Source organism: Aythya fuligula, chromosome 2 (genome assembly GCF_009819795.1).
Source record: "Aythya fuligula isolate bAytFul2 chromosome 2, bAytFul2.pri, whole genome shotgun sequence".
NCBI classification, from domain to species: Eukaryota; Metazoa; Chordata; class Aves; order Anseriformes; family Anatidae; genus Aythya; species Aythya fuligula.
Genome location: NC_045560.1, coordinates 97,253,284 through 97,267,623, shown reverse-complemented (window position 1 = coordinate 97,267,623; position 14,340 = coordinate 97,253,284). Strand labels below are relative to the sequence as shown.

Below are 14,340 nucleotides of genomic sequence, written 5' to 3'. Positions count from 1 at the left end.
AAACACAGAATAGTATTCTGCTCGCTGTGAAGCCCTGAGGTGGCTCGCCAGCCGCTGTCTCTGGTTTTTAACAGCATGAAAAATTGAGAACTGCAGCGTTAGGGCGGTTCTAACCCATCGCCACGCCAAAAAAATGTGTCCCTCTTGGCCGCTCCCCCCCCCTCCCGCCGCCGTGACCCGCAGGGCCCCGGATGGGGTTGCTCAACGCACTTAGTGGGGGGGGGGAAGCACATGACGCGGTGCCCCCCCCTGCTCCCCCCCCCCCAATCTTGTGTGGTAGCTGCCCCTCGCCCTGTGGCGGCCCCTTCTCGCTTAATTCCGCCTAAAGCACTTTGTCAGCTCTGTGTGCAAAGCAAACTGAATCAAAAATAAAAAATAAATAAAACAATCACTGACCATAACGTGTGAGGTGGTGACCCCCCCCCCACAAGCACAGCCCTGGCAGCAGCAGCCCCCCTGCCTCTGTGGCGGCTGAGGTGCGTCCTGAGGTCTGCGCATTGTTTTTATTATTTTTTATTATTATGTATTTTTTTTATATAAATAAATAGTTGCTATTTCAGCCTAATCCTTGACGAAAAGTAGGCGTTTGTATTCCTGTGCTAAAGGAAAGGCTTACACCTCCTACCTCACACCACCTCCACCACAAAAGAGAAGCAAGGGCACGGTTCACGTTTGCCAGCATTTCTCTAAATTGCAAGACTAAAGACAATAAAGACGAGTAGGCAGCAAACACATTTTCACCTCAGTGTCTGGGCATTTGACTATCCACCCCTCCTCGTCCCCCCCTAGGCATGGCAGGGGAAGCCTCGCCACCCAAAATGGCCCAGGAGAAGGGTGCCCCTGAAATGGCGGGGAGCTTGGGTTTGCCTCGTGCTGGCTGCGACTCGCTGTTTCGCCACGGTCTGTCTGCCACTACGGTAAAAAATAGGTCGCTGGGGTGAAGGCACCTCTTCCACCTCCCCCCTGGTGGTGTCTATGACTCACGAAAAGCAAAAGAGTGTTACACAAGATGACAAGCAGAAGGCAAGTGCAGGCACTGCCTGGCTTGTTTGGTTGTGTTTCAGAGCGGCGATGGGCACTCTCTGATAAACTCCTGTAAATTTCAGTCATTTTTTTACTCTTTATTTGCACTCTGCTCTTGTCTCTGCTGGTTTCCTTTGTCGCCTCACAACTCTTCCTGTTGGCTATTTCCCTCTAGCTCACCTCTCCTTCGCACGCTTTCCCTCAGACACCTTCCCAGTGCCCGTCTCACAGGGAGCTGTCGTGCCTGGGCCCTTAGATCTCCTCGTCTTCCCCCGCCATTAGCCAAGCCCTCTGAGTCAGACACTCCATGTTGCCTTCCCTGTTGCAGGGACACTCCCCCGTTGTCTTGAACAGGGCAGAAACAGACCATTTCTTACCCTTTTGGGGGCTGCTGGAAGAGTGCTCACTCCTGGTGTTAATGCCTAGTGAAAACAACCCCATGAGCAGAGCAAGGTGTCTAAAAAGTAGCAATACATTACCTCTAGATTGCTGGGGCTATTTCAAAACACCAACATTATTTAATGAAAACACCAGCCCGGCCATAACAAGAGCTGAGTTTAGATCCCCCTTTTGCAGTCAGAGCAGTTTTGTTTGCCATGCTGCAGCCTGAAACCCCAATCTCCGTCCCCTGCTATTTTAAGCTCTGACTCGTGCTCAGCCTGTGACCCGTGTTGTGCTGCCATGACCGATACTGCCAGGGGATTTGCCCCAGCACAGAAAGCCCTCTGAGGGAACTGGCACATCGCCCATCTGCCAAGGAGAAAGGAAGGAGCTTTCTTCCAGCCCAGCGACTCCAGCTGCCCTCCCTAGGGAGCTGTACGGACAGGGATACGGCCACAGCTCCTGTCTTATGCACAAGGGATCGGGCAGCTGCCCAGCCCTGGGCAAAGGAGTGAGTCCAAAAATTTGTGTCTAATGTCGTGCTGGCACAAGAACAGTATTTCTTCTTGAGGGCTTTCAAGAGGCCGCTCAAATCCTTTCACAGAAATTCAGAAGGGGATAGGGCCTAAAGTTGCTCCAAGTTGCTTGTGCAAAGGTTGCTGATCCTCCTCCTATGCCTGCCTTACCAAACTCAGTGAAGGACTTTTTCTTCTCTTCCACCGGCTAATAAAGATATCCTGGCAATGTTTATACAAATTAGTAGACCAAACGATTAAAGTGTGTTTATCATACATATAAGCACATGCACAGAAATACCTGCACTAAGAATGCCATAAGTAATAGCTGTCTTGTCCTACATTGTGCTTCTTTCTCTCCACAGTGCACAATGACGAAGCTCACAGAGTAGGAAAAAGGACATTATATAGTATAAAAAGGCACAGCTCATATAGTAGAAAAAGAAAAAAAAAAGTAGAAAAATAATATATCAACATTTTAGTTAAAATAACAGACATTATTACTGAAGTAGCATTGCTGCTACTGAATGACAGGGGAGTTAAGACCTAGCAAAATAAATGTTTAAATTATATTGATCTGTAATTCTCTTGACAATTGTATAATTGTATAATTCTCTTGACAATTGTGCAGTTCTCTTGACAATTGTATAATTTTCTTGACAATTGTATATTGTTATGCTTCTATGCGGTTATGCAACTCTGTACCATTTATAAAAGAGGCTTGTGTGCTTGTGTGCCAGCGTGTTTTTTACAACTGTGTCATTTGGTCTAATGGGAGACTGCCTCTCTCTTCAAATCTTGTTTCAATCAGTACAAACTTCATCACGAAGGAAAGGAGGCAGAAATGTGGGTGGTATACAAAACAAACCTGACAAGTAGGTTGTGGCAGTATATGCAAAATACGTAAGGGTTCTTTTTTAGGTTTCAATCCCATTAGCACAGCAAAAAACTGTGTTTCTTGTGCATGTTAGATCCAGGCTGAGCTAAATGATCAGCGGCCTGGGTCAGCTTGGTTAAAGTTGCACATACAAATGAGCTGGTGTCCTTTCGTCTTTCTTACACTCAGTGTGAGAAGGACTTTGCTACGGTGTCACTGAAGTCCTGTAGCCCTTGGGGAATCGAAGGTCTGCAGATCCCTACGGGCTTCTGTCTAGCAGCAGAGGGGTGACAGTGCTCAGCTGTCACCCCAGAGAAATACGGAATCAGGCAGCATGGCCCATGAAGGAAAGACCTTGTCACAAAAATGTGTTATTGCTATAGTTTTCCTTGGGTGATAGATGTTTGAGAAACGTAGTTTTGAGAAGCACTGCAAGTCTGAAATACTTGGTTGCTTATATATATATTTTATTTTCTGCTGTGATAAACTTGTATTTCTAGTCTTCATTTAACTGTTTTCAAGCTGTTTTCAGGGAAGTTAAGCACTGTACTTTTTCATATTTTGGTTACATGATACGTTGTGGGATTTTCTGCAAATTAAAGAGGATTGATAACTTTATATACTTTGGTTATTTATTTTTAAACAACTTGGTTATGTATTTTTTCAAAATTGATATGATTTCAGATTCTATCTCCTGTTTTCAGAATTAAAAGTTTTCTTATAAGCATGTGGGCAAGATTGCACTCTAATGCCAATGCTCTAAATTTCCAACTTAATAATTAGTTTTATTTTTTTAAAGGATTGTAACAAATTGAGATATAAGTTACAGACGTAGATAGGAGGAGATGAGATGGAGCCTGTTATCTTTCTGTTTATACTTCCCTTTTGTATTGTACTGGCCGCATATGTTAGAAGTTGTATCAGCCCTGAAGCTACTCACTTCAAACACAGAGCTCTGATTAATTCAGTGCCAAATGTTTATGCATGAGGCAAAAATAAATTAGTATTCCTTTGTAAATTCAAACAAGACAAATTAGTGGCAATTAAAACTCTTTCATGTACTTCAGAGTATACTGTAATTCACTCTGTTCTATCTTTAGAGCAAACATTAGTTTCTAAGGCATAACAGGAATGCTTTTGTCTAGAGAAATGGCAATGTTTGATGTGGAAAACATTCCTTACAGCATGCTGTGGACAACTGTGCATCCACCGCACAGCTATCGCTACGGCATTAAGCTTCATTCATCATTTCCCTGCGTCCCGCCTTCTAGCTGTAGGACTCTGGTCATAAAATGGACCATACATTCTTGGGCATATGATGTATTGATCCTTAACTATTGATCCAACTTTGGCTGAACTACACCTACTTTTTGATGGGTTTGTTCTATCTTAATAATTGCATTTGTTCTTTTCTGACCTGTTTAGGAGTGCCGAGTATGTGCAGTTACGATGTCAAAAATAGCTAAAGGTTCTCAGCACCTTAGCTGGGAAGGCGGCATCCCCAAACATGGGCGCACAGACAATTGCCTCTTTGAGTCTGGTGGTCAGGATCTCTTAAACAGCATGGGTCTGGTTTTGTTTAAGAAATACACGTCTCATCTCTAAAACTGTAGCATGTATTCTGAGAATATCTGAACTGCATATTAAAAGTGAGTGTCTCTGCCTGCAATTTGTACGTAAACCTGCGATTCAAATTCCATCAGACAAAATGTTTTGGTGTCTCAAAGCCAATTGACTTTGTTACTGTGCTGTGTCATTTTTAACATGTTCTCAGCTAGTGCTGTGCAAATGCATTTGTCTCCATTAGACAGGTGTACCAGCGTGACAAAGGTAGTTACGTTCCAATGTAGTTTTTGTGTTTGCTCAGCAGGTGCTTGCGAGGACAAAAGTAAAATTCCAAACAACTTGTTTTAATTATTGAGTCTGAAAACAGGATTCTAAGTACTGTCAGTCAACAGAATTGGAATTAGCTTTAGATTAATCAATTCCTAGCCCTTTCCCTGAGGAAAAATTCAGACGGTGAGATGTAGATTTTTCTTTTAATCTTTCCCCTCAGATTACTAATGATCACTATTAACAGGACAATTTTTATTCCACACAGAAAGAAACTGCAAACTCTCTGGAGAGATTTAATTTACAGCAGTGGCCATTCTGGAAAACCTGCTTTGCCTTGTGAGTTACACCCGGAGTGTGGTGTGTATATAACCCTTCCCTTGGAGTTATATTAGAATACAGCCTTCTGTGATGCAGGGAAACCAGCACAGTGAGGGTGGGGAAGCGCTGGGCAAAGCGAGGCCAGGCTGCCACCTAGTGTCACCCAGGGGCTGGATGGCAGGGGAGCTTTCCATGGGCACACCGGCAGGCTGGGAGCAGGAGCGGTTCGTGCTCGGTCCACTCGGGATGCCCACGGTTTTCTTCCGAGCTGTCTGGGGACTTCTGAGGAATCCCCCAAAGATGCCACGTTGGGAGCCAAGTCTCTCAGAAGACGGCAGCTGAGCGAGATGTAGACTACGAACAACGAATAATTCAGTGCAGCCCAGGATTTCTCAGCTTTTCTTCTCATCCCCTAAAATAAATGGCACTTTTATTCGACAGAAGAGACAGGAGAACAGCAGCACGGCATCCCGAGAGCCACAGCTCCCGCTTGCTGATTCAGAGATCCAAAACCCAGCCTCAGGGCTTCACTCCCACTCCCTGGCTTGCACCCAGAGCAGGAGTGAGATAAGATGTTCACATGCTTCAGAGGCGCAGCGCTGCACCGGGTCTCCTGAACCCCTCCGCCGTAGTTCTCTGCATCTAGAACAGTCACAGCAGTTGTTTACATTAAATACTAATACCCAGGAAAGCATCTGTGATATTTCTGTAATAAGGTAATTTACGAGATACAAAATAATAATGCAGTTTACCTGCACTAAACATAGTGGATAGAAATAGAAAGAATATTTAAGTACCCCAGAGCTTGCTAATTCTGTGGATTAAAAGAAAGGCCTTGACAAAAGGCACAATACGTCTGTCAAATAAAATACCATTTTGCCAGCACTTGATTCAGACAGCTCAGTCCAAACCCTCCAGTGCTGTACAATGCTTAGGAAGTTTCCACACACATTATGTGCTGGAAGAACTGATAACATTTATCAACAGCAATACAGTATAAAAGCCCTAAAAAGTACACATTCTCCGCTGCCGTGAACAATCTAACAAATTGGCTGAGCTCTATGGGAAACCTCAGCGTGTTTGCTCAGGCTCACTTGAAGTGCAAATAGTCATGAGTATTCATCACACCGAGTTTTATTTTTTATGAAACAAAACAAGCAGAAATGGCAGTATATTGCACTCAATCTGAAGAAATGTATATTCTGCTAGTATTGGACTTGACAGATTTTTTTCAGATAAAAACCCCTAATTAAATGTAACTTTCAGTCACAAAAATGGAAATTATTACCAAAAAAATCAACCTGAAACCTTTTTGTGAGATTTTTTTGTTTGTTTGTTTTTGATATATAATTATGCTGGTTCCCACAGTTAGACTATGAATAAGCTTCTAATAATAAGCTCTCGGTGTTCTTTCTGACATGGTGAAGGGATTCTTTACAAACCCTTTCAAACTGAAGAAACTGAACAGAAGGAAAACTCTTGAGACACAGCGGTTCATTACAGGACGTGTTCTTCAGCTGGATAAATTGAAGGAGTGGCACCTTTGTAATAAAACTCCAGATCGTATGCCTCCAGCAAGGAACAGATTAAAAGGACAAACAAACAGAACTGTCACATCAGAACTACCGCCCATTACCTTGGCCCTTTCCAATTACCAACATTTCCAAAAGCAGTTATTCCACTTCTGAGCTGTAAGTTTACCTGAAAAGTTTTTTTTTTTTATAAATTAAAATTGAATTTTGAAAAGGCAATCTTTGAGTAGGTTTCGCTTGAGAACATTAGCATTACAAATATTGTATCACGGCCATAAAATTGCTTTGTAGAATTGCATTGGCTTTCATGCATATAAATCTATGCACACATATAATTTTAAAAATGTATATAATGCAGTTCATGCTGTGTATTTTATTAAAAATACTATTTATATTGTTAGATAACAATATCTTATGTTGTATTTATATTTCATATATTAAAATCATTTCTATTTTCACGTATACTTTACCCATATCCACATATTTTTGAAAGGGGATTTAATGCTGGAAAGAATTATGTTGAAGAATTATGTTGAGTTTAGTGTATCTGCTAGTGTTTTGCAATATGGAAATTTCAAATTTTATTCTAGAATCAACAAGATTTAAATCAAAGCACGAACACTTTTTTACAACTGTAACAAAGCAATAGTAACTTAGACATTTCTGCATGTGTTATTTTTGTTTTCTTCGTAAAACTTACTTTATTTAAAGGCAAAGGTTACTGAGGTGACAATTTGCTGATGGCACTGTGTTATTCGAGATAATAGGAATAGGACTGAGTGAAAAAATGCAGGAGGAACAGGAATGATGGAGCAGACCCGGGAGAAAGAACTGGAGGGGGATCTGTGAAAGGAGGAGGAAGGTGAGGAGTGGCTGGTTGTTATCATTTCCAGCTCAGGGCCTGGGGACATGGAGTGAAGCTATGGGAATAGGGCTTAAAAGAACAAAAATAAAGGCGGGGGCTCTTCAGACAATGGCTGCTTGAGCGCTGGAAACACTTTGCCAGAGGATGTTGAGGACAATTAGAGTTTAAATGGGTCACCACTGAATGGGAGACTGAGCAAGTTTACGCAAGGGAGATCAGCTCTGTTTCCTTGTACTTGTTGAGAGAGATTTATTAAGATTTATTATTATTATTATTTTATTTTTTGTCAGACCACGACTCTCAAGACGTCCTCGTGTCATACAGTTTATTTCCAAACTGAAGACTAACATGCCATTAATACCTCAGCCTGTAATTATAACAGTTTCTAACAGCTCCATAATACTGCCTGGAAAAAAAAAATAAATAAAGTATTGATAGCCGTCCAAGGCTAGCGGTGAGACCTTGATTGCGAGGAGCGCGACCTTCACTGTGCGGATAGTTTATTGCCATTACAGCAGGAGAAGATAACCTGAGGAGAAATAAAACGCCTCAGCGGCGTTACCTCACGACACCGCCCCCCCCCCCCCCCACCACCCCCCACCACAGGTGGGGCGGGGCAAGGAGGGGCCAGCGCCGCCTGCCATTGGCTCGTGGTCACGTGACGGGAGGGGAGGCGGGAACCCGCAAGCCGCGCCGCTTCATAGGGTGCGGTCCGCGGCGGGGAGCGCGCGCGTGCTGCTGCTGGCGGGTGAGGGGGCGCGGGGCTGCAGCCGCTGAGCGCGAGCTGCGCTTTCGCTGGGGGCCGTTGCGGGCGGCAGCGCTGCGCTGCGGCGTTCGGGGCTTGGCGGGCTGCGGGCTCGGCTCCCCATTGGCTGCGCGGCGGCGGGGGGCGGGGCCACGAAGGGGTGCGCTCCCGCCATTTTGGGCGTGAGGCGATGTGAGGGGGGCGGCCCCGGGGGGGGGCGGGGGGCTGCTGGGCCAGGTGCCCTCCTCAGCCGGCCCTGGGCCGTGAGGGGTCGGTAACCGTGTGGGATGGGTGGGGTTTGAGTGCTGTGGTGGGAGGCCGTGAGGTGATGTTGTGGTGTTAGGGTGTTTCTGAGGTGGTGTTGCAGCCAAGCGTGCTTGTCTCTGTGTTTATTTGTGTGTTTTGTCTCTGTAGGGATCCTCATGAATTCCAAAATGAAACAAAAGTTGAACGCGGAGAAGTCATCGGGATCTTTGCAGGTATACCCTCTCTGATGTGTTGCAGCTGAGGTACAGGCACAGATAAAGAATAGATGTTAAAACTTACTATGGCTTCCCACATGAAGTTGAAACTTATCAAGGTTGCCCAGAACATACTACTTGCTCTGTGCAGGCCCTGTACAGGCCAGTATCTGGGAAGCAGCCTGTCAGTCTGACACAAGCTTTGTATCTGCTAAAGGCATGCACAGGAACCTGTTGCTGAAATCCTTTTTAGTTTGATACTGAGGTAGCTTGCTGTTTGTCCATGTGACTTCTAGATGCCAGCTGCCTGTTGCACTTTGAGTACTGACTCAGTCTGGCCATAAGGGCTCTGCAGAGTAGGCTCTGTAACCTTTATCCTTTACTGGGAGAAACTTAAAGTTAAATCCATCTTGACCAGAGCATGCTTTAACTGAAGTATGTAGGTAGGCTTCTTTCCAAGCCAGCTTAAGTTGCCTTGGAATTGATGTTTCCACTAACTTTTTTTTTAAGAGATGACTGATTAGAAGTTACCCAACTTCATAATTCAGTTACTCTTGGCACAAGACTATTTCATGGCTAAATGTAGACCCTAATTGGAATTGTACAAATGCAATATAAAATAGTCTAATAGCCCTCTGTCATGAGGGCAGAGAGATTGTAATGAGAATTTATGGTATTAATGAAAACAGCCATTTGATAGGTCAGGCTTCCTGTACTTTCAAATATGTATGTGCCATGGGTTAACTCAAGCATTGGTCAATAGTTCCTTGGCAGAGTACACTTTAACTCTAATCCTCAATAGCAGCAAGCAGTGTCTGCCACACGGTGTGATTCCTGTTCCCACAGTAGTTAGTGTTTGTCCTGTAGTTCAACAGCGGGGTAATTGGTGGCAGAAACTACCGTGGGAAAGGCGAACTCTTGTCATACGAAGCACGGTGTGAATCAGTAACTTTCTCACGCTGGCGTGGCATTGTATTCTGGCTGTTTTTGCTTGGTTGTCTGCCATTGTTTGCTGTCCCATGGTGGCCATGTAACCAACCCAACCAGGAATCTTTAATGCAGGAAATAGGTATTTATGCATGACAAGAAAGGTGATAAACATACTGTTTATACAAAACAATAGCCCATCTGGGTCCAAGCAAGGAAGCCCTGAATTCCAGTTTAGTGGATAATCGAAGCAACATATCTATTCAAATGAATGCCACTTGAGGTGTGTTCATAGGTAATAAAAATGGGTACTGCTTAAAGTAATGTGAATGCCTTTGCCAAGTAAACTTGCAATTGCAGTGACTTTTGTCTCTGTCCGACAGAGATTGATACTGCTGTTGTCAAGTACAGCTGTGGGAGCTTCAGCTGCAGTGTATGTGTTCCTCTGCATTTTACACAGCCTTGAAATGTAGCCATAATATTTGTGCTATGACTTCTTCAGGTTCCCTTACGAAGGCTAAGGGCAGAGACTGAGCATAACTTCATATGATTAAGATAATCTCTACTGTAAATGATTAGATCCTTTTTTTGCACAAGCCTTGATAAAGTCGTGAGTTTCTGTTTATGTAGAAAAGTGTGGCAACTCTCTGAAGCAATGTTTGTCTTTTCAGAAATACCTTACAGATGCTGCATGCAGTGCTGCCCCAAGACAGACTCTTAAAATGATTCAGCCTTCAGCAAAAGGTTGCCTGGTTGGCAGAAGTAACGAGGTATGAATCAAACCACCTGTAGTTATGTAGTTATTTCTACTTGTAGTGAAATGCTTTTGAGCATTAATGAAAAAAGCATATAATCCACTAACTAGTGGCTTACTAGCCACCAAGGCTTACTATTTTACTAATAAACAATATTAAAAACTAGTGATCTTAGAGTACTTCAGAAAAAATGTTTGACACTTCTTGTGTTAAGCAAGTTTATTAAGGATGTTGTCTGTAAGCTTGAACTAGTAAAGAAACTGGAACTCGTAGACTTGCTTGAAGTTGTGGGCAAGCTGACTTATTAAAGTAACTGTTTTTAAAAAAAACTTTGCTCTGAAGTTAAACCTGTATGTCTTCTGCAGAAGAAATCTTCAGTCAAAAGGAAACTCTGGAATAACAAATTTACTTCCTCAACTTGTAAAGCTGAGGTGTTTGTGGACAAAGGGCAAGAAAATGAGAATACAGATGATAGCATTCAAGCTGTAGATCTCATTAAAAGTATGTGGTAATTCTTGAAATGTTTTCTTCCACTTATATCCTAATGGGAGCATAGCATTTTAACTTGAAGCATGGTTTCTCTGTCAGTTAGATAAGTGTTCAGTGTTTTTGTGTAGTACTTAGTACTTCCTCTGTAGTATGGTAAATACTATGTATATATTAGATGTATATCTGTCTGCTATTCAGTAGTTCCAGATACCAGTTACCATAAACTCATGGTGTGCAGTGCTGAGAAGTCCAGTAGTTCATTACTTTAGCTTATCTACAAGCTTTCAAATGACTGAGTTAAAATGAAAGTCTGTCTTGATGTAGTATGCTGCTGCAGAAACCTCTTAGTTTCTCAGGACCAGTATAAAATATCTTGAGTTTAATGGGAGACTGATTAAGTTCAGTGTGGACAGTGACTTGAGAATAAGACTTCTGTCTTTAACAAAGTACAAGTAAAGGCTGAGAGTTGTAAATGTGACCATCTGTCTTATACAGCATGCTGTCATGCCTGAGGCAGCTTCCAGAAGACTCAGCCTGTATAGCCATTAATACAGTGTAGGATTTTTGTCTTCTGTAAGCTCATGTCTCTAATTGTAAATTTTCAACAAATCCTGTGGGGAAAAACCCTACACAGAAATCTTACTCTTGTAGTGTAAGGAACACTTGTATACAAGTTAGGTATCTTAAGGTGATCTCCAGAATTTAGTACTAGGCACGGACTTACTGTATCTTCTTACTTCAGAAAGTCCTTCATCTCAATACTGGAAAGAAGTGGCTGAAGAAAGGAGGAAGGCTCTGTATGAAGTCCTTCAAGAGAATGAGAAGGTAGCTAGTGAAAGATAAAGAACTCTGGTACCATTGTCTATTGTCCTTCTGTTTTAACATCTTGTTTTTTGAACACAGTTGCACAAAGAAATCGAACAGAAAGATGGGGAAATTGCCCGCCTAAAGGAAGAAAATGAAGAGCTAATGTCACTGGCTGAACACGTGCATTATATGACCAGCATGATCGAGGTACGTAAACTACTTAAACGCAGTGTTGTAGAGGAAAAGATGTGAGAAATCAACAAGGGTATTTTAACAAATAATGACTACTCTAAAAAGCTTATTTAATGAAATTCTTTTCTATGCAAGTGCATAATAGATAAAAATCTTTGTGTAAGGAAACTGATACTTTACACTGAGTTTTTTATACAGAGCTTTTTATTAAATGTAAGCTTTTAGTGGCCAGGAGAGCATGTTTCTGTACCTCAAGCAAAGTTTTGAAAGACAACTGTGTCTCAGTGCAAAAACTAAGGCTGATTCTATTAGCTAGTGTTCTATGAAAAAATGCGTGTTTATTTTGTACTTTAAATTGCAGACCTAAAGTAGGGTAACTTCTGAAGGTATAGATGGACAGGTGTCTCTGTCACTGATTCTGTGGAAACAAAGATTTTCAGTTTCAGGAGCTGTTACAGACTAATACCAGAGCCATGGAACCTGGAAAGTGTTAATGGTGGTGGTTTTTGTATGGATTGAGCTCTCAGCTGGGATAAGAGGCTAGGTGCCTGGCAGATTATTTCCATTGGACCAGGGAGGTGGTAATTAAGTTGATTATTTTGAACTACATGATTAAGACAGAAGTAAACTTGATCAAGTTAACTTTAACTTAGTACATTTTTTTAGTTTAGTCCTAAGACTCCACTGATTTGTTCCACCTGACTTCTTGGTTTTCAGGCTGTGCTGATTGTTAGTGAAACTAACAAAAATTAAATGACTTAAGATGCTAATGTAGTGGGTAACTTACTGGTGGTCCCTCAGTAGTTAACTTAAGCCATTCGTTTAAGGCTTTAGCTGAAGAAAAGTCAGCAGAGCTGAGCCTTAAGATCAGACTAGGTTAAGAACTTGTTTTAGTTTGTTAATCAAGTGCTAGAAGTTACATTCAAATCTAGAATAACTGGAAGACACAGTAACTTTATCTCTAGTTAAAAAGTGAACTGAATGTGTTAGTTTAATTTTAGGGAATTGATTGTAGTATATAATTACTTCGGGTTGCCCAGTCCTTCGTGCAGTATTTCACTGGTTACTACTCAATGTGAACTTGGTACTTTCTCTGTTCTTTGCATTTTTCCAGAGGTTAACAGGGCAAGAAACCGACAATCTTGAGACATTGAAAAGTCTGGCTTTAGAGGAATCCAAAGAAGAAAATGAAGAATTTAACCCTGGAGATGATGCAGACAGTACTTCTGAAGAAGGGCCATTACAAGTATCATGTGGCTTAAGGGAGAGTATATCAGATGATACTTCAGGTGAAGCAAAGTACTGACAGCTGGAGTGATGACCTTAAATAGGCTTGTGTATATGCCTTCTTTTAACTGCAGTCTTCCTCTTGAGAGGATATACTAAAACTTTTCAGGTATAGAAGCTTGTGGGAGCATTACAGATCATGGTTTTTAACTGGAATTATGTAGCGGTGAGTGTTTGAATACTGCTTGTACAGCTTGTTACAGGCTGCAGTTAATTGCTTGTTTAAAGTCTGAATACTGTGTATTTTGAACTGTTGTGTAAATACCATTTGGTCTGACATGTGAAAACTGATAAATAAATCTTTACCGTAATAAAACAGCCTGTTCATTGAGTGGGGAATGGCTAATTCAGAAGTCTGATGTGGCTACTGTAAATGAAAGTTTCCTGACTTTGGGGGGAGTGCCTGGGTGGAATTGTGAAGAACAGAATTGTTTTGGGGGGATAGGAGAAAGGAAAAGCAAAACATAAAAATAAATTGTGCTGTGGGTGAGACTTCAAAAAATCTGAAAAATGGGTAGTAAAACTCAAAAAGATCCTAAGGTTTAATTAGATTTACTTCATAAAACACTACTTCTGCCTTTTAAAGGAGCTTTTTTTTAAGATGTGTGAGAGCTTAAGTGGAAAGTATTAGTCTTCTGGAACTACTTTTGCTTTTTTTATTTATAGAATAGTTCAGTTGTAAGGAACCTACAACTACCATTGAGGCCAACTGCATGACTGCTTCAGACCTAGCCAAAAGTGCAAGCATATTACTGAGGGCATTATTCAAACCTCTTTTGAATGCTGCCAGGCATCAGCCACCTTTTTAGGAAGCATTTTCCAATGTTTGACCAACCTCATGGTAAATAATCTATTCTAACATCCATTGTGAACCTACCCTGGTGCAGCCTTGTGCTCTGCCCCAGGCACAGAACCCAGCGGTTACCTTTGATCTTTGTGCTGTAGCTCTCCAAGGTATTGAGATCCCTCTGAAAGGCCTCTTGGCCCTCTACAAAAAGATGAGGTGGGATGTTCTTGCTGTTTTTCGGCAGCTGTGCTGAAAGCTAGATGGAGACAAAGCAGCCTGCACTTCAGAGCTGCTCTGAGAGGAAACTCAGTGTCTGTTTTCAAAGTATTGTTGCGGTATTTACCAAGGCATGAGGCAATATGTTTACTGGTGAGTGTTTACAAGGAAATAAGGCACACTTTTAAACTTTTGATCTGGTATCCATATGGAAAAAGCTTGCAGTTGCTTGTGCTGAGGTGGAAAGGAGGATAAATTGAAGGCAGGTTTTCTTGTCCTGAGTGAACTTTGAGCAGTTCTGCAAATAACGGAGGCTTCCCTGGACAG

General features: G+C 42.2%; 1 protein-coding gene across 4 annotated transcripts; it reads left to right on the top strand.

Annotated features, from left to right (window-relative positions):
• The first annotated feature begins 8,036 nt into the window (after positions 1 to 8,036).
• On the top strand, positions 8,037 to 13,320 carry GMNN (geminin DNA replication inhibitor). Of its 4 annotated transcripts, none has more exons than XM_032181985.1 (7): positions 8,037 to 8,052; positions 8,507 to 8,571; positions 10,152 to 10,250; positions 10,601 to 10,736; positions 11,467 to 11,549; positions 11,628 to 11,738; positions 12,838 to 13,320. In XM_032181985.1, exons 2-7 carry the CDS (start codon positions 8,515 to 8,517, stop codon positions 13,027 to 13,029), a joined length of 678 nt encoding a protein of 225 aa, XP_032037876.1. In that variant the 5' UTR covers positions 8,037 to 8,052; positions 8,507 to 8,514; the 3' UTR covers positions 13,030 to 13,320. The 4 variants fall into 4 exon arrangements, with proteins under 4 accessions (XP_032037876.1, XP_032037873.1, XP_032037875.1 ...); XM_032181982.1 differs by lacking the exon at positions 8,037 to 8,052 and adding an exon at positions 8,080 to 8,095; XM_032181984.1 differs by lacking the exon at positions 8,037 to 8,052 and adding an exon at positions 8,268 to 8,284.
• The last annotated feature ends 1,020 nt before the right edge of the window (positions 13,321 to 14,340 follow it).